Raw genomic sequence first — 27,214 nt, 5'->3', positions numbered from 1 at the left:
TTCATGGGGAGGCTGTATACATCTCACTGCTCAGTGGGAGGATATCAAAGAACTTGTAGACATGTCTTAAAACTGCTACAGGGGTTGTCCTGGGTGATAGCAGTAGGCCTAGCAGTCAAGCCGCCCATATTAGAAGAAGCCAGAAGACTCTAGCAGAGGTTGATTTATGGAAGTGACATCATTAAGAGTCCCTGATACACCTGAACATCTAGGGAAGAGATTTTTAGAGAAGTGCAGGGAGATTGAATTATTAATAAGTACACATTAAACAAAATAATCAACTGATTATTAACTCTGGAAAGATAATTATATAAGGGACAATTTCATGCTCAGCTGTGAATATCATTTATACCATGACAATAATGTAAACATTAATTACTATATTAACCAAATAGTAGGATATAACTTATCTTGGGAAGATGGGAGAGAGGAAGGGTATATCATATGGTGATATGGGAGAGGAAAGAGAGAATGTGTATATCATCTATCCATAATTAATGCCTAGAAATGAAAAAAAAGTAACATGTCATATGGAGACATATTCTGAAATAATCAGCTAAAAGAGGATAAAGTATTGTAGGAAATGTCAGGAGAAGGATCCAAGGGAAGAGATCAAAGATTTTCAAAACCTTTGACTCTATAACCTGTGTGGCTGTCCAACTTTGATGAAAATAACTACAAATAAACCCCCAAAACAAAACTTTGTAGCAAAAGAAATGCTAGGCCCAGATCACATTACAGGTGCACACCAACAACCATTTAAGCTAATCCCTATTATATATAAACTCTTTCAGAGACTAGAAAAAGAAGGAACATACCCTCATTATTATGTGATGAGCCTGCTATCTGAATGTATGTGTGCCCCCGGAAGTTATATGTTGAAATCCTAGCCTTCAGAGATGATGGTGTTAGAAGGTAGAGCCTCTGGGAGGTGCCTAGGTCATGAGGATGGGACTTCATGAATGGGATTACTGCTTTTGTAAAAAATGTTGTAGAAAATCTTTTGCCTCTTCCACTATTTTGAGAACACAGTGATAAAGGTGCCAGCTATGAATCAGGAAGAGGGCCCTCACCAAAATGTGACCATGCTGGCACCTTGTTCTTAGACTTGTGAACCTCCAGAACTGTGAGAAATAAATTTCTATTTTTATAAGCCAACCAGTTTATAGCATTTTGTAGTGGAGCCCAAATGGACCAAGACAGAGCCTAATGTTACCTTGACCTCAAAGCCACATAAGGAGCTATGACAATGAAAAACTTGCTTAAGAACATTGGTACACCCCCAGTCCCCATCCTCTGGAAGCTGCAAGAGAGCTTCTCTGTCCTGAGGTGGGGACAGATGGGACCCAGGCTGTGAATGTGAAGGCTATAGGGTTGTGGTGGGAATAGAGATCTGTATCTTGTAAGCCAGGTGGCTGTAGACTTCATATACTTGCTCTTTTTTTTTTACCTTTTAATATTTTGGTGACTTAAAAAAGACATTTGAAAGGAAAAAATAAAAAACACAGGTGCAGAAATACTAGGTGAAAAATGGCAAGCCAAATTGAGCAAGAAGTGCACGTGGGCCCACGCACGCATGTGTACACACACAAACATGCCAGGAGCAAATTGTGTGTAACCCAGGAGTGTAAGGCATGTCTTCACAGTGGGCCTTGAATTGGCAGTTCGCTGCCCTGAGCCTGTCATTTTTCCCTCTGGGGCTTTCAGTGCTGTTAACCACTCTACAGTCCTCATAATTAGTGCTGCCCCCAGAACTTTCAAGCACCATAGCTAGCCCATGTTCTAGTTCCTGGCCTCCACCTGCATCTCATTTCAGCTGACCATGGGTGAAAGCCATGGTAGTTGTGATGTCACTGCATACCCGAGGTCATCACACCCGACCTCCTACCAGCTAGAGTCTTGATTGCCACCAGACTGGTAGGAAAGCCAACTCCAGACTTGCATCCTAAGGGTCTGCTGCTTTAGAAGCCTTCTGATGCCAACTGTCATAGCATGGGTGCCTCATAAAGCAGACTCTGAGGCAGTGAGAGCATGTGCTGTCATTTGCATCTCTGGAGAGGAGTGAGGAAAGGGGATGGAAAGAGGAAGAACCAATCTGAGAATGTGTTATTGAGCTGACTGCCATTGAGCGCAATTGACGGTTTCATGTGGCACATCCCTTCAGAAGCCATATAAACTGCTGGCTCCTGCCTTTTACTGGTCAGAGATCTGCCTTGTGTGGCTGGAGTGAGGCTCTCTTAATGCCTCGGTGGACATGAGGAGCGGCTGCTGCCATGAACACCTTGACCGTTAATCTCAGCAGTGGGTGCACCTGGCTCGGTGTCTGAAGAAACAGTAGCCTGATGGAGGAAGCTGCACATGTTGCTCCGGCTGTTCCATGCACATGTGCACACCTGAGGAGGCAAATGAGAATGCTTGGCATACGGAAAATAATTTAATCCCTACCTTACTCCATACCCTAAGCAAAGTACTTTTCAGCAAAGATCTCAAACAAAATTTATTTTCAAATGAAATTTAATTTTTTAAAGATTTTATTTATTTATTCATGAGAGACACAGAGACAGACAGAGAGAGAGAGAGAGGCAGAGACACAGGCAGAGGGAGAAGCAGGCTCCATGCAGGGACCTGACGTGGGACTCGATCCCGGGTCTCCAGGATCACACCCTGGGCCAAAGGCGGTGCTAAACCGCTGAGCTACCTGGGCTGCCCTGAAATTTAGTTTTATTGTTATTATGAATTTTTCTAGAGAGAGAGAGATAGAAGAGGCACAGAGGGAGTGAGGGAATCTTAAGCAGCCTCCACACTCAGTGCAGAGCCCAACAAGGGCTTGATCTCACAGCCCTGAGATTGTGACCTGGGCCAAAACTAAGAGTTGGACATTCAACTGACTGAGCCATCCAGGAACCCCTCAAACAAAATTTAAAGAAGAAAATATAGGAGATATAGAAAGATTTCTTGAAAGCACAAGCTGTGGATAAATTTTATATTAAAACTTTAGAAACTGAAAAAAAAACTTTAGAAACTGTACATCAAAACATAATATGAGTTATAAACTTGGAGATGTTTATAGCATATACCTTATAAAGAATTAGTACCAAGAATATAACAAGAGCTACAAATCAATAAGAATAGACAAAGTATACAATGGTAAAATGATATGGACAGACAACTCACACAAGAAGAACCCCAAATAGCAAATAAAGGTATGAAACAATACTCATCATTATGAATAATAGAGAAATGAAAATTAAAACCATAATATGGGTCTCTCCACACTTGGGTATGGTTTGCAGATGGACTGGTGCAAATGCTGTGTTGGCCAAATATGGACAAGTGTTGACTTAGGAATACATGTCTATGAGTAGAAGTATGAAGACACACACTTCCAATTTATCTAGATGTTATCTGGTGGAGGGTAAGGGTGCTGGAGTAGAGTTTCATCTGTATTTTTAGTGTTTTTTTCTTAAACTGGGTGATGGAAACATGGCTTCTGTCATGTTAAAATTTACATATCCACTATAATATTTCACAAAAAAGAAGCAAAAGATGTGGTCATACACTGAGCTCCTCTTTTGTGTTAGGTGCTGTGCGGAGTGGGGGTGGGGGTTAGCAGTGTGTGAGTTCCAGGCCTTGCCCCTCGGGATCTCCCAGTCTGAGAAGGGAGTAGAGGCAGGGTTTTTTTTTTTTTTAATTTTTTATTTATTTATAATAGTCAGAGAGAGAGAGACAGAGACACAGGCAGAGGGAGAAGCAGGCTCCATGCACCGGGAGCCCGATGTGGGATTCGATCCCGGGTCTCCAGGATCGCGCCCTGGGCCAAAGGCAGGCGCTAAACCGCTGCGCCACCCAGGGATCCCGCGGCAGGGTTTAATGGGAGTTGGATGGGTGGAGTGGTCGAGGAAGGCCCAATTACAACCCTGTTGTATAGGTGACCACCAGCACCTCTTGACTGGGGGCATGGGAAGAAGTCAACAAGTAAGAGGCCAGGTGGCAGGATTTTGGAGCCAGATGTCCTGGGCTCAAACCTCAAGACTGTTAATTACTGGTTAGGGTACCTCTGAACTTCAGCTTCTTTGGGGGTAAAATAGAGACAGTGCCCACCTTTTCCTGGTTACTGTGAGGTTGAGGGGGCACATGGCAGGTGCTCAACAGTAGGTCTGGTTTTAAAGAGGACAAAGCATAAGTCAGGTCTATTCCACCTTACGTTCACCTTGCATTTTAGTTTTTGCAAATAGAATCTATGATCCATAAGGTCGCATAATAAATCCCCATGTGCCCATCCCCCAGCCCAGACTCACTCTTTGGCACCTCTAAAGTGGGTAGCCCTTTCCATATTATGTAGTCAATCTGGGCTTCATATCACTTGGCCATGCGTGCGGCCATCTAAAAGAGCTCCCCTTGACCTTTGGGCAGATGGTAATCTCCCTGCAGAACACCACCGCAACCAGCCGCTACCTGCGAGTCATCCCGCCCTCCACGCCGTACTTCGCTCTGGGATTGGGTGAGTCAGCCTTGCGGGATGTGGACCACCTCAAAATTGTATGTTGGGCTTGCTCCTGGCACAGGCCCACCTGACTGTCAGATGAGCCTGGGCCTACATTTCTTTTCACAGTCCCTGGGGCCCTCGTGCTCTGCCAATAGCCTGCCCACCTCCCAGCCATCGTCCTGGGGTGTCTCTGAGTCCTGCCATCCCCCTTCTCCAGTCACCCCCTCCAGGCCCTGCTCTCTGCCCTCTGCTCACCCTCTGTGCTGCCACTGCATCCAGTCAGGCCATCCTCGTTCCTCACTTAACTCGTTGTGGTGGCTTCCCAGCCAGCCTTCCAGCTTCCGTGACACAGTGCTTTTTCCAAGAATAGCTCTGACCCTGTCCTTCCCCTCCCCAGCCATGCTCAGAAGCTCAAATGGCTCTCTGCTGTCCACAAAATAAATTCTGAGCTGTCAGGCCAGGCATGGCCTCACCTAACTCTTCCAGGTGGACCATATCCCTCCCACCTGCCCCGGGCCCTGGTGTTTTCACCTGGACTCCCTGCTCTAGCAGCCCATTCCCCTTGCACAACCTGGTAGTTCTGCCAGCAGTGTGGCCTTGCAGCAGCCCAGCTGTGATGGGGTCTCTGCTTGCCATCTGTCGCATTGGAGTGCGAGTCCTGGTGGCTGGCGGGGCCCCAGGTCCTCATCTGCTGCTTTTGTCATGTGCAGGGATGTTCCCAGGAAAAGGTGGAATGGTGGCCCCTGGGATGACCTGCCAGTACACTGTCCAGTTTTTTCCCGACTGCCTTGGAGACTTTGATGATTTTATTTTAGTGGAGACCCAATCAGCTCACACACTCCTGATCCCCTTGCAGGCCAGGAGGCCACCCCCAGTGCTGACGCGTGAGTGTGTGCTCTGCCTTCCCTGGACAGGAAGTCCAGGTTGACGAGTCCCTGCAAAGACTAACAGTTCCCATACAGCCTTCCCCGGTGTCAGGCCCCAACTGTCTGACTTCCCAGTGGAGGTTGACTCAGAATTACACAGAGTAGGAAAGGAGCCCAGCAGCCTAGTGAGCCCCAGCACAGGCTTCGCTGGCTCCCAGATCCCCGAGGGGGCCTGTGTCACCCTGAGCTGGGGAAGGGGTGCCTTGGGGCCCTCGGTAGATGTCACCTCCGTGGCTATGTGGGTGGCTTCTTTGGGGAAGCTGGCTTTGGCTGGGCTCCCTCATTAGCAGTAAGCCTCTTCAGCTGGGCACAGGCTGCAGGTTAGGACTCTGACCCACCACCACCAGGACCATGCTGCGTGGCCCTGGCTGAGGTCCGAGCCAATAGTGAGCACAGACTCCTGTCATTCTAGCCAGCAGTGCGTGGAGATCAGTGGCTGCCACGTGGGTACAGAGGTCAGGGCATGTCCTCTTCCATCCGCTTTGCTCTGGGTGCTGGCCCAGAGGCCCTGTGTTCTTCCACAGATGCTCTGAGCTCTGGCTGGACCTAAGGTGAACAAGGGCAATAGGGGCTATTCAGAGCTACACGTCATTTCCGTTGGGCATCTTTTCTTATGGCTTCAGTGTCACCAGTTTTGGATTGTGGTTACTGCCTCATTGGGGGAATGAAGATAACCAGATTCATCTGCAAAAACGTGGGCTTCAGTGTTGGCAAATTCTGCATTATGCCCAAAAAGAGCTGGCCACCACCAAGTTTCAGGGTGAGTGATCACAGACCACTACCTGGAGCAAGAGCAAATCCATCAAAGGAAATCCCTCCACCCCCATCCCGTGAGGGATGTCCTAGAGTACACCTGTGAGGGGAAACATGCAGAGAAAAGATTTGTGTGACTCTCTCCCAGCTGCCATATCTACCATGTATGGAGACCAGCACTGTAGTTCTTGTTATGCCACCTGTGTCACCCGGGCATGTTGTATCACCTTCCTTATCCTTCCTAGCCTGGCTCAAGTGTCACTGCATTTATTCATTCAGTCATTAAAATGTTTTCATAGAGCCAAGGCCCTAAGTTGGCAGCTCTTTGGCTGAATTCTGTGTGCATATTTATTTGGTAGAGTGCTTAAATCATCTTTTTAGGGATCCCTGGGTGGCGCAGCGGTTTGGCGCCTGCCTTTGGCCTAGGGCGCGATCCTGGAGACCCAGGATCGATTCCCACGTTGGGCTCCCGGTGCATGGAGCCTGCTTCTCTCTGCCTGTGTCTCTGCCTCTCTTTCTCTCTCTGTGACTATCATAAATAAATAAAATTTTAAAAAAAATCATCTTTTTAAAGATTTTATTTATTTATTCATGGGAGACACAGAGAAAGGCAGAGATATAGGCAGAGATATAGGCAGGCTTCCTGTGGCGATGTGGGACTCGATCCCAGGACCCCAGAATCACACCCTGAGCCAAAGGCAAACACTCAACCACTGAGCCCCGCAGGTGCCCCTAAAATCATTTTTGAGACAACATAGAGAGATTTCACCTAAAATATGCATTTCCAGTTCCTGAAAAATTGGAGGGGCCCTGCCTGGCTGGCTCAGTCGGTAGAGCGTGTGACTCTTGATCTCGAGCTCATGAGTTTGGGCCCCATGTTGGATATAGAGATTACTTTTAAAAAATGAAAATCTTAAAAAAAAAAAAAAAAAAAAAAAACAGGAAAAAAAAAGATTGGAAGATGTGCAGCCCTGGGCCCGGATTCACCGTGGCCTGTTGGCTGGAATGGAGCACTGGCACCATGGATTGCACGCTCACACTGTGATTTTTCAAATAATATTTCTCTGTAACTGTGTCTCCGGGAAATAGGTGATAGATCCAGAGGACTGCATGTGCCAAGACACACGTTTCACTCCCTTCTGTTACCTGCCAGGATCCTGTAGGTGTGGGTTTGTGTCCCCAGGGTGCAGGGATGGCTTCCTTTGCCAGCAACTTGGCAGCTCCCCCACCCCCACCCCTGACTCTGGGGCTTAGAGGTTGGGCAGGGTGGGTGGGTGGCTCAGAGATGGAGGCAGACACATAAGCTGGCAGCAGCCACCCAGGGCGCTGTGGTGGGGAAAGGACTATACTTTGGGAGCCCACCTGCTGGACAAGGCCTCCTATCACGCTTCTGCCTCATGTTGGAAGCATGCATCAGTGCTGTTCCTTCCACCTCCTACCAGAGCTCAGCTCTTCACTGGTGCGCTGCCAGCCTTCAGATGCCCAGGGAAAGTGGAGGGAGTCCTTGCAGAATGGGCAAGCCTCAGTTTCTTCACTGGTAGTGTCCCGGCTGACCCTCAGGATCCTTCAGATTGCAAAAGAGGTGTTTGGAGGAGAGAAGTATGTCATCAAGCACTGGATTTTACAACCTCTTCCACGCTCTTGTGTAATCTCCGCTTTTCTTTAAGGCTGTTGCAACCATTGGCTTCGTTGAGCAACCTCCTTTTGGAATCCTACCTTCAGTGTTTGAGCTGGCTCCTGGGCAGGCCGTATGTATGGAGGTAGGTAATTAGATGTGACGTACAGTTTCCCCTTGTCACAGCTGGTCACAGCTATTTCCTCAACTGCTTGCATGAGGCCATTTGCCTCTGGTTTATGTGACCTGAATATCTATTCCCATTCTAGAATGGCCTCTTACATTGGGTAGGGTGAGCTCATTTGACTGTCTCATGACCCCTCTTACAAAACAAGTGCAGATAGCCCTAGTCTTTCCATCATGATCCCTAAATGCCGCTTGCCCATGCTGTTGGCCTGGGAGGCCCTCCCATCTTAGCTGCCTCCAGGATCTTCCCATGGTTCTTTGCTCTCTCTTGGACACCAGATCCAGTGCCTGGGGGATGATAGTGGCTTCATCCTCTTTCCTCTTTTCTCCTCAGTTATATGGCCAGCAAAACCTGAAGGCCTTCCTTCCTTTGCCTTTCTCTGAACCTCTGCAAAAGCTCCCAGAGTTGAAATCTGCTGGCTTTGGGGTTTTCCTTTCCTAACCAGCTTCTTTTAGTGGTCCCTTTGGCTCATCACACCTGCTCACAGGTGCCCAGCATAGTCTGTGAGAAACGGTGATATCTCCCTGCCCCTCTGCTCCACACCCTCCCCCTCCCTGACTCCCCACTGCCTGACCCCCTGTGTCTAGGAATCATACTGAGTGCTGCAAGCATATGTGGCCTTCCCTGCTGGCCTTTGGAGAAGGCACTGACATTCAAGAGTGAAAACTGTTTGGTTTCTGGGGAAGGGGATTTGGACTACACCATGTCAGCAGGTAGAGAGCCAAGAACCAGAGAGTGGGTTTTCAAACCTAGCTACCTATTGCAGCCTCCTGAGAAACTTGCAAATGTACACTGGCTTGGCTGCCAGTCCTGAGGTTTTGTTAATGGGTCTGGGGTTTGCCTGAGACATAGGATTTTTTTTTAAGATATTTATTTATTCATTCATTCATTCATTCATTCATTCATTCCTGAGACACACACACACAGAGAAAGGCAGAGACACAGGCAGAGGGAGAAGCAGACTCCATGCAGGAGCCCGACGTGGGACTCGATCCCAGGACCCCCAGGATCATGCCCTGGGCTGAAGGCGGTGCTAAACCGCTGAGCCAACCAGGCTGCCCTGAGACATAGGATTTTTAAAGCTCTGCAGGTGTGCAGCAAAGTTTGAGGCCCACTGATGTAAGCTGCTTGCCATAGTGAAAAGGAGGGCTTCTTTTATCAACTGCTTTCCAGTTTCAAGCACCTGATGGACGTCCGGGAGTCCTGGAGTGATGCCATCTTGTTCATGTCCATGCTGATCTGATCCCCGATAAGAACCTGGCCCTTGGGGGTTGGGATGAAGCCAATTCAGGGCATTGGAGGGCTTTGTCAGACCTCACCTGCTGCTAGGAGGTGGCTTGGGTCCTCTTGCCTGGTCCAGGCCTCGTCAGTACCTTGTGCTGTGGCTTTAAGGAATTGAGGCTGGGAGGCCAGGACACCCCCACCCCACCGCATCCTCCTGTGATCCCCAGGGAAAGGAAGAGGGGAGCAGCAGGACTTTTGGGGGAACAATGAGGAGTCCAGGGGAGGCTTTTCCCTTGGCATTCCTTGTGTATTTTGTTGATTGTTTGGAGTTTATTTTAAAATGCAGTCATATTTCCAAGTAAGAAACAAATTCACATAATTAAAAATCAAAACACTGAAGTTCTTCAGCCACCCGGAGGCCACAGCCCCACCAGGTCTCTGGCCGCCCTGCCAGAGATACCCGATGCTTGATGAACAACTGTGTGAGTGCTTTCTTTCCTTTGCTTCTCCTTTTTCCTTCCCATATATCGTTGCCCAACCTGTACTCTGTTCTTCCCACTCACTGTTCTGCTCTATCCTGAAGAGCCTTCTCATACTTGTCACAGCTGTGTAGTATCCCACTACGTGAGTGAACCATAACTCAGGTCAGCTGTCCCCTCCTGATGGCCATGAAGATTCTTTCTGACCTCTGCCATTTCGGCGACTACATACATCACTCTGTCCAACCATGAGTCTACCGGCAGGTTACAGTCCTTGGAGAGGATTCGCTGACTCGGGGGTCTCTGCTGGCCAGAACTGCTATGCGTTGCCAAAATCCCCACCATGCAGATATGGCAGGGTGCCTGGTTCCTCACACCCTTGCCAATATGATGTGTTATCAAAGTTAAAGGAAAAACTGTTAAAGAAAGAAAGAAAGAAAGAAAGAAAGAAAGAAAGAAAGAAAGAAAGAAAGAAAGAGAGAGAGAGAAAGAAAGAAAGAAGGAAAGAAAAGAGAAAAGGAAAGTAAAAAGAAAAGACAAGAAAAAAGAAAACCATTGTCATGCATATTTTAAAGCAGATACAAAAATGGAGAGGCTAGTTTAATGCTCACTTGTGTCCACAGCACACGATCAACGTTTATCAACTCTTGGCCAACCTCATTGCATCTATGCCCCTCCATCTCTTCCAGCCAAACCACCCTTCCCCTCCAGATTATTTTGAAGAAAATTCAGATATCTTGTCATTACATTTATGATTGCTGGCTTTCTGCTGTTTGCCAGAAAGAAGAGTGAAAACTACTTCTGGGTGGTTTTCATTTACATTTCTTCTATTGTGAATGAGGTTAAACAAATTTTCATGTGTCTGAGAGCTGTTTGTATCTCAGTCTCTGTGAACATTTTCTTCATCCGTTTCAACATGCTTCCTGCATTGGTCTGGGCCGGAACCTTGGCAGAACCCACTGGCCTTAAGGAGAAGGCGACTGGGGGTGGCAGGGGGTGCCAGGCAGCAGGGAGGGAGGAGAGAAGTGAGAACAAGGGTAGAAGGTGTGAGAGGAGGAGGGGTCAGCCCCTTAATGGGAGGTAACAGGGGAACCCTTCTCTCCACTAGGTTTTGTTCCTCCCAACGAGCCTAGAAAAGGCAGAGCAGACCTTCATCGTTGTGTGTGACAACTGCCAGATAAAGGAGCTGGTGACCGTAGGTGGGCTTGTGTGTGCTCCCAGGCCTGGGGCCAGGGTGGGCCGGTACCCTGACTCTAGCATTGACTGTGGCACAGCTGTGCCCACCCTGTGTCAGGGGGCACACTGAGTGGGTGCTGCAGCCTCCAGGCTCGGGGTCTAGCATGGGGCCTGTTGCTCTGGTCAGACATTGGAGACCCAAACCAGTGTGGACTTTGGGACAATGCCAAGGAACCTTCTAGAGAAAGGTACAGATGGAAACCTGGGGTAAAGTGTTTGATTACTTCATTTTGAAACTCACCTCAGTCTCCTTTGGGGAATTGCCAGAGACTTACATATAAATGACCAGAGGCACCCCAGGTTCTGTGGAGCTAGAAGGGCCATCCTGCTGGATTTCCCCAAGATGCCCTTGTTCATTCATTCATTCATTCATTCATTCCTTACATCCATCCTTTTCCTTCCTTCCTTCCTTCCTTCCCTTCCTTCCTTCCTTCCATCCATCCATCCATCCATCCAATTTCACCCAGCAAGCATTAACTGAATGCCAGTTATGTGCCAGGTTATCAAAATCATGTCTTTAGTCTGGGAAGGTATGGGTACAGGATCTGTATGCTGATGGCCCCCTGCCCCCCTCTTGTGTACCATTCCTGGGGTCATGATCAAGGCCATTGCATATGGACAGTGGCATGGGTCCTGTGACAACCTTTGGCCACAGAGTCCTGATTTTAGCCCTGGTGAAACTTTACCATCTTACCGTGTCAGGAATCGGGCAGCTGGTTGCTTTGGATCTGATCTATATTTCTGGTGAAGAAAGTCATCTGGAGCCTGGAGAGCTCACAGACTTAACAGCCCAGCACTTCATACGCTTTGAGCCTGAGAACCTTCAATCCACAGCTAGAAAACAACTGATTATTAGAAATGCTACGTGAGTGACCCCTGTGCTGGACCCTCCAACATGCACCCTTTCTCCTTCCTCACCTGGCCCAGAATTCCCAGTGAAGCGGGAGAGGTTCCTTCCAAGGGCCAGGAAGGAATCTGGGCACAGGATGGAAGAATCCAGATTTGCACTGTCCATCATGGTAGCCACATGTGACTGTTTCAACTGAAATCAGTTGAAATTAGAATTAATCTCACTTTTTCAGTGGCACCAGTCACATTTTAAGAATTAGCCACGTGTGTAGCTAGTGACTGTCATTTTGGACAGAGCAGATATGTGACATTTCCATGACTGCAGTCTGTCATATTGGACAGTGTTGTTCTAGAACATCCTGGAGTATCCTCAGTCCACAATAGTTTTGCAGAGAGGTCTTGCCCTGCCCATGAGGGAAAGCCACCCGAGTTCCAAGATCAGACAGATTGTGACCAGCGGGTTCAGTCCTGCTGCTGTTTATTTCCTGCCCATCCTGGGAGCACCGCCGTTACGCTAGCACAGACCTCAGGGAGCCTCCCAGCCAGGCTTCCCTGGTGACCCCAGGCTGTACACGGTTCTGTCACCTGAGGGGATGAGTGGTCCTCATCTGCTGTCCCTCCCCACCAGCAGCATGCTGGAGTCCCACCTCCCCACCACCATGGAGTTGTTAGTGCTCTGTTGGGAGCCAGTGGGCACATACCCTCCTGGACAGAGGTGTCCCGCGAGGCCAGAGATGGAGGGGTGGAGGCTGGTAGAGGGTAGAGCGAGGAGTCCGTGGTGCAGACCTTTGGAACTCTCACGTGGTAGGAGACACTGCAGAAAATTTTCCGGGTAGCTGCACCTTAATAGTTAGAGCATGAGGACGCCTGGGTGGCTCTGGTTGAGCGTCTGCCTTCAGCTTATGGCATGATCCCGGGGTCCTGGGATTGAGTCCTGCATCGGGCTCCCTGCAGGGAGCCTGCTTCTCCCTCTGCCTGTGTCTCTGCCTCTCTCTCATGAAAAAACAACAAAAACAAAAACAAAAAAAACCAGAGCCTGATTCCCTGTGTTTAGTTATCAGTTTCCCTGAGTCACTGTGGCTCCGACCCGCAACTGCTGTAGTGGGGAGAGGGAAGCTCCCTTAGGAGGTCTCCAGTGTGCACTCCCTGACCCACGTGCTCCCCCACTTCCTGTCCCTGGGTCTTTTTCTGCTCACTGCTAGAGGGGGGCCCCGCCAGGCAGGGGGGCAGAAGACTGGTCTTGGCAAAACTGGGCCATCCACTGCCCCCACAGGCATGTGGAGCTGGCCTTCCACTGGCAGATCATGAAGCCCAATCTGCAGTCCCTAATGCCTGGAGAAACCTACAGCCTGGACAGCCTCAAGTACCACCCTGACAGGGAGACGGCCTTCTCCATCCTGCCTGAAAGGGGGGTTCTCGGCCCACACACGGACCATGAGTTCATCCTCACCTTTTCTCCTCATGAGGTAAACATGATGCCATCCAATAGTCACGTGTGATCGGGTGACTTTCACCCCCCATCCCCACCCACCATCCTTGTTCTGTAGTGACCCTGAAGGCACAGCTGAGCCTGACGAGATCCTGGCATCCTCCAAGGCCAGCACTTAGCTAAGTGTGGGGCTGGAGGTCAAAGCAGCCTGTTCCGCCTGGTCCTGAGCATGCACGCACCTTGTCTGCCCCAGACCCTGGGCTCGCTTCCTGGGCTCTGGTGTCTCCTATATTTCCACTGTGTGGGTGACAGGACCATCTCTGCTCGGCCCCTAGCACCCCCCAGAGAGTGAGGTGTGGGTGCCAAGGGCTGGGTTTACATGGTGGGCTCCAGCGCAAGGCCCTGTATGCAACATGAGAGGAATGGGAGCTGGGTGGGAGGGGGTCCTCTGGGGCCCTCCAGAGCTTCTCTGCCTCTTTAGCCCGGACCTTCCTGGGAGGGTGTGGTGCTTCCCACGGTCAGGGGCACTGCGGAGGGACGCCTGGGTGGCTCAGCGGTTGAGTGTCTGGCTTTGGCTCGGGTCATGATCCCAGGCGCCTGGGATCAAGTCCCCCAATGGGCTCCCTGCATGGAGCCTGCTTCTCCCTCTGCCTGTGTCTCTGCCTCTCTCTCTCTCTCTCTCTGTGTCTCTCATGAATAAATAAATAAAATCTTTAAAAAGGGGGGGGCACTGCTGAGAGGCAATATCAGGGTCCCGAGATCCTCTCCTTCCTGTCCACTCAGGCCTGGCTGAGGCAAGAATGGCAGTCTTGAGACTGCAGCGGCCCCCACGCCGTGAGTCCTGGCTCCCGTCCTGGCAGGCCACCCTCTTTCCTTAGGATGGGGGGGCAGTAGCAGGGAAGCCGCACCGTGTTTTGCGGAAGGCCTCTCTGGCAGCGAGGCCAGGGAGAGAAGGAACTCCAGCCATGGCTCCCATCTTCTCCAGGGCAGCCCGACAGGAGCGCAGCTTGTTTTCAGGGTGCTGTGTTTGTCTTGCAGCTGAGGGATTTTCACAGTGTGCTCCAGATGGTGCTAGAGGAAGTCCCAGAGCCCTTGAGGTGAGTGGGGACGGGGCCCTCTGTGAGGGGTGCACAGCAGGGCCTGCTCAAGGAGCAGATGAGCCCCCTGGCCCCCAGCAGGCTTCGACGTGAGGGACGCTTCTGCCTTGCCCTGGCACCTAGGCCCGGAGGGCTCAGCAGTGGGGAACCACTCACCGGGCTCCCTCAGTGTTCGCACGGGGCAGCCAGCCTGGGGCCCTGGGCGGTGGTGACTGAGGCGGGGAGCTTGTGCCCCATTGGAGGCATCTCCACCAGCTCTTCCCCAGACGGACTGTCAGGCTGGGTCTCCAGTCAGCATCGTGTGGAGACCCCGCGCTGGGCACCATTACTGCGTTGTCCTGGGAGGTGGCAGGCAAGGGCCCCGTCCCAGTACTGTCACAGCCGTGGTCATTCATCACTGTTTGGTTGGCTGATGCCTCTGATTTGTGGGTGCTTAGGAGCTGCGGGAGGGGGAGTGCTTTCTTTTCATAAGACCACAGATAAGGGACAGAGGTGAGGGCCACACGGGGCCATGCTCCGGGCTGTGTTGGCTCTTATCTCACAGTGGGTTTGTCTTCAGCTTGGAATTGGAAAACCTGAAGGATTCGTCCTTCTCTGTGGATGACGTGATTGTCCTGGAAATCGAGGTGAAAGGCTCAGTGGAACCCTTCCAGCTTCTCTTAGAACCATACGCCCTCATCATCCCTGGGGAGAACTACGTTGGCATAAATGTAAAGAAAGATTTTAAGGTACACTATGGTCTCTCCCCGGCCCTGAGTGTGCTGAACTTGACATGAGTATAGGGAGGACGTGGCTGGAAGGGCAGATGGCAGCCACTGTCCCCAGGGCTCCTGAAACTGACTTGGTGTGCACACATGGTAGGCTGGGCACGACTCTCATTTTACCAGCTCCCCAGCATCCTCCGATGCTGTTGGCCAAGAATTAGCTGGAAGGGTGTTGGGAGGACCCGTCGGGGGCCAACAGCCCTGCAGTCCTTCGGTGGGCACAGATGTGTGTGTGCAGAGGCAGTGCCTGGGAGCCGGGATCGGGGCGTGTCTTGCAGATGTGGAACAACAGCAAATCCCCCATCAGATACCTGTGGGGGAAGATCAGTGACTGCCACATCATTGAAGTGGAACCCTGTGCAGGGACCATAGGTACTTCAGGGACAGGGTGGGGTGGGGGTGGGGGTTGTGACCTCTTGGGGCTGGCTGGGGAGGGAGGCCTGAGAGGTGAGGGGGTCTAGACAGGGGTTTCAGGGGCTCCTGGGGTCAGCTCCAGTTGCAGCCTGGCACATGTGATGGATGAAAAGTCAGTGAAGGCCAGAGTGGAGAACTGCCTTCCTCCCTCTCTCCAGCTCACCTCCTCCTCTCTTCCAGAGCCCAATGAGGTGGAGGATTTTGAGTTGAGCTTCACGGGGGGCGTCCCTGGCCCAGTAAGCCAGGACCTGCTGTGTGAAATCCAAAACTCCCCCTCGCCAGTGGTGTTACACATTGAGGCGGCCTTTAAGGTGCCGTCAGGGGGGCTGGGCAACTGGGTTGGCCAGAAAGGTGGCAGGGGTAGGGCTCAGAGTTTGCTCCCAGGCAGCCCAGTGACAGGCCCCTCTGGGTGTCTCAGGGGCCCGCCCTGGTCATCAGTGTCTCAGCCCTTCAGTTTGGTTTGCTGCGCCTGGGGCAGAAAGCTACCAACTCCATCCAGATCCAGAACATCAGCCAGCTCCCGGCCACGTGGTGCATGAAGGAGAGCCCAGTCTGCCTCCAAGAGAGGCATGAGGATGTAAGTTGGGTACCGCTGTCTCCGGGGATGCCACCCCTCCCCCCACGAGCCAATTTACCCACGGTGCTTTCAGAGCATTGAGGCTGGAGAGGAAGAGCCTGCCTGGTGACTCTTGCCTAGCAGTGTCCCCAGTTCTCCCCATCTCTGAGGTACTTGGGGTCCTCTCTACAGCAGAACTTATCCCTGGACTGGATTTTCCTGTTCCTCTCTCCACCATCTGATATGGAAAGAACACATGGGTTTCTCCCTCTGTCAGAGCAGCCTGATAGAGAAGATAAGAAGAAAATAGGCAGCTGAGTGGGTGGAAAGCTCCCAGGCCTCTGGGGGAGGGTCAGGCCCGCAGCGCTCCCCCAAGGTTCCCATCCTCCCAGGGACTGTGCTTGCAGTTTGAGTACCTGCCACCAGGTGGCACTTGGGCATGGGCTTGCGGCCCAAACTGAAGGGCTCAGAACACAGAACCAAGATTCATTTCCACTCAACTAGCTCTTTCTTTCTTCCTATAAAAATAGAAAATACTAAAAGTGGTTAAATATTATCATCATTGTCACATTTAAATACGATGTGTGATTAAGAGCAAAACTAGGGCAAGTGGCACATCAATTACTCCCTATCTGCTGGCGGTTAGCTGTAAATCACTGCTGGCCACCTCCACTCTCCATACACATGGCAGCTGTGGCCTCTTGGGAGCTGCCTTAGGTCATTATTGCCCATGGGAGGCTCTGACTAGGTCTGTGTGGTGAAAGCACCCCCCCCCCCCCCCGGCTGCTTCCTGCCAACGTCCTCCTCTTGCTTGCCCACTTACCCTCTGGGACAGAACACTGCCGCTCTCTCCTTCCACACTCAGAAGCCCAGGAAAGACAGGTGCAGCTGCACACCCATCTTTTCTGCCAGTGGGCGTTCCCTTTCTCCAGGACTTTGCATTTTCACTTGACCAACCATGTCCTTTAGGCAACAGCCTCATCTCTCCAGCCAGGCACTCAGATCATACTTAGCAGTTGTGACCATCTTCATCAGATTATCTACACCATTGCCCAGAACCACTGCCAAGCGTCCTGTTACACAGGCTTGGAGTTTAGCACTGTCCATCCAGCCTCATCGGCCTCCCCACTTGGATTCAGGAACCATGGAAGATAGGGCAGGGACATGGACGTATCTGTATCTTAAGCAGGAGGCTTTTCTTCAAATGAAACCTTAGGCAGAAGCTCAAGATCGATAATAAAGTGTGACTGCTCTGGCCACCGAGAGATGCCCTAGTAGATGCCCCCTGCCCCATCCTGCCTCTCCCCATACCCTGGTCCCCTGCCCTAGGCACTCTGGAACTACAGCCACCCTTCTTGCCAGATAGAGACAGGGCCAATGGCTTCCTCAGGGTCACCCAGCTAGTGGGTGGTGGAATCATTAGATCCCAGTTCTCTGATTCCCAATCCGGGTTTTTCTCCCATGGGGAAGAATGACAGAATTTTATAATTGAAGTAACTGTCAATTTCATAGTATATTAAGATTTATGTCTTAATTGAGGCTGCTTTGAATCCTGTCTCTATGGTTCTCTGTACTCTGTTCTTTTGTTTTGTTTTTAAGATTTTATTATTTATTCATGAGAGACAGAGAGAGAGAGAGAGGCAGGCAGAGACACAAGCAGAGGGAGGAGCAGGCTCCATGCAGGGAGCCTGACATGGGACTCGATTCCGGGTCTCCAGGATCACACCCTGGGCTGAAGGTGGTGCTAAACCACTGAGCCACTGGGGCTGCCCTACTCTGTTCTTTTGAACTCTCAAAAAACAGTGCTGGGATCCGGGGTTGGTTAGATGTGCATATGTCAGGGTCCAAGAGACCCAGTCCTGGCCTACAACATCCCCCAGGGCTCCCAGGGGGGCACATATGAGGAGCAAAGGCCAAGGAAAGCAAAAGGGCTTGTCATTACTACCAGAGTTTGGGGCCCAGACTTGAGCACCTGAGCCACTTTTGCTGAGAGTTAGGTGAGCCCATCCATCTCACCAGTGCCAGGGAGGTGAACTGTCAGAAGCAAGAGAGTGCAAAGCTCAAGACTAGCACTCTGGACCTGATCTGGCCAGCATGGCAGCATGGGTGGGAGGTGGCGGGGGGCTAGGAGAGGGCAGGCCCGCACGGGTGGGCAGGACGCCCTCCAGGCAGGTGCCTGGCACCCTCAGTCTCCTAGAATGAAGAGACCAAAGAGGGGATAGCATCTCCCCTGGGTGTGACCTTTCCTTGTGTACAATGACACCCTCACCAGGGAGTGGGGCCCTGGGGCCCTTCCCTCATACCACTGCTCCTTGTCTCAAGGCAGGAAGAGGGGTGTAGAGAGCCCCGGTCCCAGGTGCATTCTTCTTCCTAAGCTTTTGCCTTTCCTCTCTCCTTCCTGTGCCTGGTATAGAGGCTAAGTGTTCAAGCCTGCAGTGAGCAATGGTGGGCAGTGGGGATGTATGTGTGCTGTGGTCGTGGAAGCTTCACCCTTCCCCATCTGGTGACTTGGTAGTTTTCCTTACTTAGAGCCCTCAGGGTCCTGACTCATGCCTGCTTTGTGGGGCTGGGCAGACCTCTCAGAGCCACTGAGCCTGCCCCCAGGGTGGCTCCCCCTGTCCCCTGGGGCACTCCCTCTGCCCTTTACCTCTCAGATCTGGGCCACTGCGTAGGGACCCTCTCCTTTAGAGACCAGGGTTTTGTTGTTTTGTTGTTGTTATTGTTTTAAGATTTTTATGTATTCATGAGAGACACAGAGAGGCAGAGACATAGGCAGAGGAAGAAGTGGGGTTCCTGCAAGGAGCCTGATGCGGGACTTGATCCCAGAACCCCGGGATCACACCCTGAGCCACAGGCAGATGCTCAACCACTGAGCCACCCAGGTGTCCCAGAGACCAGGGTTTTGTCCTCTTATTCCTTAGACCCTTGCTCTCCCTGCTTGCTTTTCCTGCATCCTAGCAGCTCTTTGAAGTGCTGGGGCAGCTTTGGGGGGACCCTGGTTGGGCCAACCACCAGTTCTGCAATTCCAAGTGTCCTCTCTCCTCATTCCCCTGGATTGACCTCTAAATCAGGTGTCTCCCTTCGACATTGAGCCCTCTAGCGGCCAGATTCACCCTCTGGGGGAGTGCAGAGTGAACATCACTTTGGAGGCCAAGCAGTGCCAGCGTCTGCAGACAGTCCTAGAGCTGGAGGTGGTAAACGGGACCTGGAGGTAAGACAGGCCGTGGGGAGCCAGTACAGCTCATGTTATGCCTCTTCACAATGTAGTGATGTTGTATGTCGCTAAGTGCTTATAGACATTAAAGAATTTAAAGATATTGAAATGTGTTTGTTCTATAAAATTTGGGAGTTACAGAAAAGAAAATCCATTAGTCAGATAAAATTCACTGGTAATATTATAGGGTACATCCTTCAAGTTTGTGTGTAAAGGATTATAAATTAGTACAATCACTTTCAGCAGCACTTTGTGTTACTCAGTAAAGTGAGCTGTGTGCATTCCCTGGGACCCAGCATCAGCCCTTCGAGAAATGTTGCACATGTGCACTGGGAGCTGAGCACTCACAGGGGATGCTCATCACCAGATTGTTCACAGCTGTGGAAAACTGGGAACAACCAAGGATGGTCAACAGGAGAGTGGACACCAAAAATTGTGACTTACCTACTTACACTTATTTATTCATTTATTTATTTTTAAAGATTTTATGTGTTCATGAGAGACACAGAGACAGAGGCAGAGACACAGGCAGAGGGAGAATCAGGTTCCATGTAGGGAGCCTGATGTGGACTTGATCGCAGGACCCCAGGATCACACCCTGAGCCGAAGGCAGGTGCTCAACTGCTGAGTGACATATTTAAATGAGCAAATACCACTGATTTCTGGGAAGGTACACACTGGAGGTTTCAAAGGTTATCGGTGCTATTCCTTTTCTTCCTCCCTCACTCCCTTCCTTCCTGCCTTCCTTTTTTTCTTTCTTGTGGAAAATGTCTTACATATATAAAAATAGAATAGTACATAAAAATAGAATAGTACAATGAGCCCCCACATACCCATCACCTACCTTCAATAATTATCAAATCTCTGCAAACATTATTCCATTCATATCCTTCATCCCTTCCCAAATTATTTTGAAGTATAATATTCATTTTCTTAAGCTGGGTGAGGATAACACACAGGTATTCTTTTTATTATTCTTCAAACTGTGTATATCCTTTATGATGTAGCTGTGTTTAATAGTCATTTCTGCATACACTTGGTATTTCGTTATAAAAACACTTAAGTGCTTGTTCTAAATCTTTACTTCCTTGATTTATCTTCCAAAAAGACTGCAATTTTATATTTCCACCTCCAGCGTATGAGAGTGCCCATTACCCTACAGTCTCACAGCCTCCCAGGGGAGGGAGGGAGGGGGCAGGCGTGGGGGAGGAGGGGGTAGTACCACCAGGGTCCTGAAAGGGTTTCTCCGGGAACCAGCACGGGTTTCAGTGTGCATCTTCCTCACCTGTCCTATGTGGCATCTTGTGGCCTGAAATCCTAAGGTGAAGTCTTTCTTCTCGGGGGAATGCCTTTTATTAAGCCTGCCTGCTTCCTTTCCTATCTCTGCTGTTCTTTACGGACCGAGTGTGAATCAGAATGTTTCCAGTTGTACGTGATGGAGACATGGATGCAATCAACTCAGGCGAAACAGGGCTCCTGTGGCTCCTGTAACTGGGCAGCCCTGCCCTGCTGAGTCCAGCCTTTTCCCAGGGCTGCTTTTCTGGGTCTGTTCATTCTCTTTCTCCTTCCCTCACCCCCGCCCCACCTCCAACTGCCCTTCTCTGTGAGCCTCTCTGCTCCCCACCCCCACTGGCAGGGGCCCGCAGGGGAGGGGCCTGCTTAGGGCTCCGGGCTCCCCGGCTCCCAGCCTAACAGCCTTGGGGGTTGGGGGCAGGGATGAAACTGCCTTTCTCCAGAGTGGGCTTCTCCAGGTCACGTGCCGCCCTCCCCTCTGCCTGTGCCCAGGGGGCGGGTCTGCCTCCGGAAGCAGCTGGTGGGAAGGTTGGCCAGACAATGACAGTGGCCACCGCGGCCCAGGGCAGGCCTGCTGGATCTGTCCTGTGGGAGTTTCACCATTTTCCCCAGGTTTTCCATCTCGGCATTTGTGCTGCTTCTTCAGGGAGATGTCCTTGGGCCTTGCAGGGCACTCCTTTGGTCTTTGGTGGCTGCCCTTTTTGACAATCATATTTTTATTTTATTAATATTATTTAGATTTGATTTATTGATTCATGAGAGACACAGAGCAAGGCAGAGACACAGACAGAGGGAGAAGCAGGCTCCCTGCAGGGAGCCCAATGCAGGACTCATCCCAGGACCCCCAAATCACACCCTGAGCGGAAGGCAGATGCTCAACCAGTGAGCCTCCCAGGCAATCATATTTTTTTAATTTTAAGCTTTTTTGTTCTCAGATGGTTCCCTCTTTATAGGAATCCGTCATTGTCTGACGGACGCAGCAGCATCTCTGATTCCCCCGAGGAAACTCATTTTTGTTTCCTCAGATTTGGTTGAGCTGCTTCTCCTTCACTCTTCAGATTTTCTTCAACATTCAGTAATCCCTTGGCAGCGGGTTCCTGTCTTGGAGTGGGAGAGGAGGCCGACTGGCGAGAGGAGCTGGCGGTCTAAGTTCCTGAGGAAGTGGGTGTAGGTGTGGAGAGCACTGCTCTCCCGGGGAGGGGAGTGCGTGTGTCTGTGAGCACCCTCTGTACCCCGCCACCCGCATCCAGGAGAAGGAGGGCCCTTCTGGGGAAGGCAGCCAAGGCAAACAGTAGAGGACCCCCCCACTGGCCAGCTACTGAAATCTTTGCATTCCATCATTTGTAAATAGGGATAAAGGACGCGGATCTCTCTGGTTGTTTTCCCTAGGTGATAATTGAGAGTCCCACTGTTACTGCAGGATCTGCCCTGACCTCTGGGCAGCCCCACACCCACATTCCTCAGCAGGGGTGCCACAGCTTGGCCTTCTGGCGTGTTAGTGTGTTGGTGTGTTGCTGTGTTGTGGTGCGGTGTGAAGTGTGCTGTGCAGTGGGCTCAGGCGTTGGGCCCTGAACTGGCCACGCTCACCTCTGAGCAGCCTTCAGTTAACTCTTCTGCCCTTTCTCTATGGCCCACTTCTGCCCATGAGGCCCCTCCTTCTGTTAGGGGAGCTCTGCAGGGCCTTCTTCGCCAGAGATTTTTAGTAGTTTGTACTGTTTGGTCAGTTGATCTGATCCATTCTTCTTTTTTTTATTCTCATTAGAACAGCATTATATTTACCTCTTTTACTCTTTATGTACAGTTTTCCACAAATGGTATGTGATAAAATATAATGGTGCAAGTGTAACAGTGGCCAGTCCTGACCCACTCTCCATCCTTCTCCACCCTGTTGGCCTGCTTATCCACATCCTTGTGATCTTTCAATGGTAGTCATCCCAGTGTGTGCAAAGTGATATTTCATTGAGGATTTGGTTTATTATTTCCTGATGACAAATGATGTTATGCATCTTTCATGTGCTTATTGGCCATTTGTTTGTCTTCTTTGGAGAACTGTCCATTAAGATCTTTGCCCACTTTTTAAAAATAAGGTTGTCTTTTTTTTTTATTATGGAGTTGTAAGTGTTCTTTATATATTCTGGATATAAATCTCTTACTAGACATCTGATTTTTCAAATACTTTCTCCCATTCTGAGGATTGTCTTTTCACTTCCTTGATGATGTACTGCAAAGCATAAAATTTTTTAAATTCCATGAAGTCCACTTTATTTTTCTCTTTGATATCTTGTCCTTTCAAGGTTATACCTAAAAAAACCATTATTTAATCTCATGTCACAAAGATCTTCTAAGAGTTTTGTAGTCTGGACTCATACAGTTTGGTCTCTGATCTGTTTTGAGTTAATTTTTGTGTATGGTGTGAGAAAGGGATCCAGCTTCATTCTTTTCTATGCAGAAAACCAGTTGTTCCAGCACCATTTTAAAAAAAATATTTATTTGAGAGAGAGAGTGAGCATGTGAGCAGCACATGCAGTGAGCATGTGAGCAGTCAAGCAGACTCCCCACTGGGCTCAATCCCAGGATCCTGAGATCATGACCTCAGCTGAAATCAAGAGTTGCTCAATGGACTGAGCCACCCAGGGGACCCTCAGCACCATTTTTAAGAACACTGTTCTTTACCCATTGACTTGTCTTGGCACCCTTGCCAAAATCAATTATCAGAATCAATTAGAGGTGCCTGGCTGGCTCAGTCAGTAGAGCATGTGATTCAATCTCAGGGTTGTAAATTCAAGCCCCATGCTGGGTGTAGAGATTACTTTAAAAAATAAAATCTTACAAAATAATCAATTGACTATATGCATGAAGGTTTATTTATAGGCTGTCAATTCTGTTCCATTGATCTATACAATTATTCTTTTGCAAGTACCACATTTTCTTGATTACTCTGGCTTTGTAGTAAGTTCTGGAATCAGGAAATATGAACTCTCCAACTTTGTTTTTCTTTTTCAAAATTGTTTCAGCTATTTGGGGTCCTTAGAATTTTCATGAGTTTTAGGATCAGTTTATCAATTATGGCAAACAGCTGGGATTTTACGAGGGAGTGTATTGGATCTGTAGGTCAATGAGGGGAGTATATTCACCTTAACCATATTAAGTCTTCCTATCTGTGAACATGAAATTTCTTTCCATTTATTTAGGTCTGTTTTCATTTCTTTTGATGATGTTTTTATCATTTTCAGTATATAAACCTTGTACTTCTTTTCTTAAAGTTATTCCTAAGTATCTTTTTTGATGCTTTTGGAAATGGACTGATTTTCTTACTTTCATTTTATGAGTATTCATTGCTAGTTTATAGAACTGTTTATTGATCTTATATCCCGCAATCTTGCTGAATTCATGTAAAGGTTTTATTAGATTTATATCTAAGTATTTCAGTTTTTCTGAGCAATTATAAATAGTATTATATTTTTAACTTCTATATCCACAGGTTCACTGTTAACATAAAAAATGTGATTCGTGGGTGGCTCAGTGGTTTAGCGCCTGCCTTTGGCCCAGGGCATGATCCTGGGGTCCCGGGATCAAGTACCGCATCAGGCTCCCTATCCCTACATGGAGCCTGCTTCTCCTCTGCCTGTGTCTCTGCCTCTCTCTCTCTCTCTCTCTCTCTCTGCCTCTCATGAATAAATAAATAAAATTTTTTAAAAATGCAATTTGTTTTCATATTTTGTACCTTGTAACTTTTCTGATTCATTAGCTGTGGGAGGTTGTTGTAGTTGTTGTTACTGGTTTTTTTTTTTTTTTTTTTTTAAGATTTCATTTATTTATTCATGAGAGACACAGAGAGAGAGGCAGAGACACAGGCAGAGAGAGAAGCTGGCTCCATACAGGAAGCCTGATGTGAGACTCAATCCCAGGACTCCAGGATCACGCCCTGGGCCAAAGCCAGGCGCTCAACCGCTGAGCCACCCAGGTGTCCCTGTTGTAAATGTTTTTTAAGGAGTTTTTAAAATATAGATTCCTTGGGATTTTCCACACAGAACATAATGTCATCTACAAATAGGGATGGTTTTGTTTTTTCTTCTCAAATCACTATAGCTGTTATTTCTTTGTGTTTCAGCTACCTTCCTGTGTATGCCGAGGTACAGGAGCCCTATGTGTACCTGCAAAGCAGCCATGTGGAAGTCAGGAACCTGTACCTTGGTGTGCCTGCCAAGGCAACCATTACACTCATCAATGGCACACTCCTGCCTACCCGATTCCACTGGAGCAAGGTGAGTGAGCCTGCACTGTTGGGCACTGGGTCTACAGCCCTCAGCACCAGAAGCCCATGTGGAGAGGGTTGTTGCTCCGCATAACAGAGGCTCACCTCTCTCCCGCAGCCTGCCCCTTGCCCCATGATGCTCAGAAATGCTGGGCTCCTTGAAGAAGCAGCACATCTGATCTGGTTTTTCCTTGCCTTTTCTCCTCCCGAGAAGGAGTGCACACAGCTAGGGCTCCCCACTGGTGTAGCCCATGACTGGTCCACACAGCTGTTTTGAGCCCAGCTAGAGCTGATGTGGAGCTTTTTCTGTGTGCCATGGGAGGTGGAGCCATGTCCTGGGGATCAGAGGCAGCTGCCTTCTGCTCCCCATAACCCTAGGCCTCCCAGAGCAGCTTGTTCAGTACAGGCAACTCCTGACAGGTGTGAGGTCCACTGAGGGTTGGGGAGGTGAGGAGAAGGGCCCAGTAGATTACCCCCACCAGTGAGCGCCCAGCCCTTCTGGTCCTCAGCCTCTGGCAGAGCATGCCCCAGTGCTGAGCACCGCGTGGTCCATGCTGGGAACCCGGCATGTGACAACAGGCCTGCATACCCATATGTCTGCCAGCTGCTGGGGCACCAAGCAAGTGTCTGCACAGCAAAGGTCTCCCCTCGACGTGGCACACTGGGTCCCAGTGAGGAGCGCCAGCTCAACCTGGAGCTGACTGCTCATACTGAGGTGAGTAAGGTGGTGAGGAGGCCTGAGGGACTAGAAGACTCCCCGTAGCTGTCTGTACCAGCACGGAGGTCCCCCCAAACCCCACTCCTATCAGAGGGCAAGAGATTTCTTGCATTTGGGTCTTGGGTCCCCATTCCTGTTAGGCCTGCTCTCTAGGGATACAAGGTCAGGAAGCCTGGAGCCGGCCTGAGTGCTCACTGGTTGTGTCTAGCCTCCGGCACCAGCTTTACCCCTCCCCTCTGGGCCTGTGCTGGGTGCTACGGGGAGAGGCTAGCCAGTGGCCACCTTCCCTGAAGAAGGCACAGCTGCTCCCTGGCACAGCCCACAGGAAAGCCATCAGGACTTGGTTGGGGGTTGCTGCTATCTGCTTGTGGTTCTTGTGGGATAAGAGACTTCTTCCTTGGGGAGACTTGCAGACCCAGTCCCATTTCTCCCTGGCAAACCTGGAGACAGTAGACTTTGTTCTCAGCTGGGTCTGAGCTCTAGGGCGATAGGCAGAAGGCCCCAGGCCCAGAGCAGATCTCACTCAGGAAGGACTTGCTTTTTGTGAGAACAGCTTCAGTAGAATAAGTACACAGCTTCTCCAGAGGCCCACTTTGAGGGGTCTGCCTTCATGGGGGTGTGCACAGATATTTGGAGCAGACTCAACCAGGGACCCTGAGGAAGGGGCCAGGGTGTGGGACGTCAGACTGGACCTGTGGATGGCAGCTCACTGGAGGGACTAGGGAGCCCTTCCACAGAGACGAGACTAGACAGAGGTCAAGGCCTTTGTGCTGAGTGCCCCACAGCTACCACCTGTGCTACGCTCAGATGCTAGACCATCTGAGACCCAGTCCTGGGACTTACATGTAGTGATGCTCCCCTGGTGGGCTTTCTTATAGGAAGAGCTGAGTGATCTGGCCCTCCCTTGTACCGTGTCTGGCATGAAGGAGCCACTGGTTCTGGGCATTTCTGGGAAGCCCCAGGGACTGCAAGTGGCTATTGCCATCTCTATGGAGGGCTCTGACAGCAGGTGAGCCCAGGGCTGGGACCAGGGCCTGAGTGCTGAGACGACCATACAAAGGACTGCACTGCACTGTGGTTGTCAGCCAGGAGATTCCCAGCTGATTCCTACAGCCGAGAGAGGCCGCAGTAACCTCTCTGGGAGCAGGTCTCTCCACCCAAACCCTGCCCTCTGTGTGGTCTTTCCACACACACTTGGAGGTATGGTGTCCAGGCTGTAGGAGATGCAGGGGGCTTGGGCTTTCCCACACAAGGCCCAGCACCTGCGGACAGGTCAGTCACCCCTGGGCAGGGAGAGTTTGTGGTTGAGGCCCCTCTTGGCGTCATGAGCTGACAAGGAGGTGGTGTCTGTGGGGAGGCAGCTTAACGGGAGGCAGTCTAAGGATGGAGCATAGCATAAAGGCGACTCTCACAGTCCTCCCCTTGTGGGCTCACTGGGCAGGGCCAAGGGAGGTGTCTAACTTCGTGCCCCTGGGCTCGGGGCAGTGTTCCCAGCACAGCGCTGTGGCCGGGCCACCTGGAGGAGCTCCGCCTTGACTTCGGCTCGAAGGTGCCTCTGAGGACCCGCATGAACTGCCAGCTCATCCTGACCAATCACTCCCCGATACAGACGCCTTTCACCCTCAAGTTTGAGTACTTTGGGAGCCCCCAGAACAGCCTGAACCAGAAACCCAGCCTGTAAGTCTGGTTTCTTTCAGAGGCAGTTCCCAGGGAGGAAGT

General features: G+C 50.3%; 1 protein-coding gene across 13 annotated transcripts in view; it reads left to right on the top strand.

Annotated features, from left to right (window-relative positions):
* DLEC1 (DLEC1 cilia and flagella associated protein) overlaps positions 1 to 27,214 on the top strand; it is a 76,141-nt gene that overhangs the window by 39,616 nt on the left and 9,311 nt on the right. For 7 of the 13 annotated variants that reach the window (XM_077865781.1, XM_077865780.1, XM_077865778.1 and 4 more), the window contains 17 exons: positions 4,414 to 4,501; positions 5,197 to 5,370; positions 6,036 to 6,172; positions 7,833 to 7,925; positions 10,779 to 10,869; positions 11,609 to 11,771; positions 13,029 to 13,221; positions 14,223 to 14,281; positions 14,841 to 15,009; positions 15,324 to 15,417; positions 15,640 to 15,770; positions 15,878 to 16,036; positions 19,087 to 19,226; positions 24,634 to 24,787; positions 25,382 to 25,492; positions 26,374 to 26,504; positions 26,981 to 27,172. In XM_077865781.1, the coding sequence (XP_077721907.1) occupies positions 4,414 to 4,501; positions 5,197 to 5,370; positions 6,036 to 6,172; positions 7,833 to 7,925; positions 10,779 to 10,869; positions 11,609 to 11,771; positions 13,029 to 13,221; positions 14,223 to 14,281; positions 14,841 to 15,009; positions 15,324 to 15,417; positions 15,640 to 15,770; positions 15,878 to 16,036; positions 19,087 to 19,226; positions 24,634 to 24,787; positions 25,382 to 25,492; positions 26,374 to 26,504; positions 26,981 to 27,172 (2,279 nt within the window). The remainder of the gene's footprint in view (positions 1 to 4,413; positions 4,502 to 5,196; positions 5,371 to 6,035; positions 6,173 to 7,832; positions 7,926 to 10,778; positions 10,870 to 11,608; positions 11,772 to 13,028; positions 13,222 to 14,222; positions 14,282 to 14,840; positions 15,010 to 15,323; positions 15,418 to 15,639; positions 15,771 to 15,877; positions 16,037 to 19,086; positions 19,227 to 24,633; positions 24,788 to 25,381; positions 25,493 to 26,373; positions 26,505 to 26,980; positions 27,173 to 27,214) is intronic. The other 6 variants (XM_077865779.1, XM_077865776.1, XM_077865782.1 and 3 more) reach the window with 5 other exon arrangements.

This window comes from Canis aureus, chromosome 22 (genome assembly GCF_053574225.1).
Source record: "Canis aureus isolate CA01 chromosome 22, VMU_Caureus_v.1.0, whole genome shotgun sequence".
Lineage (NCBI taxonomy): Eukaryota > Metazoa > Chordata > Mammalia > Carnivora > Canidae > Canis > Canis aureus.
Note: the sequence above shows the minus strand (reverse complement) of the source record. Positions and strands in the feature narration are given on the sequence as shown.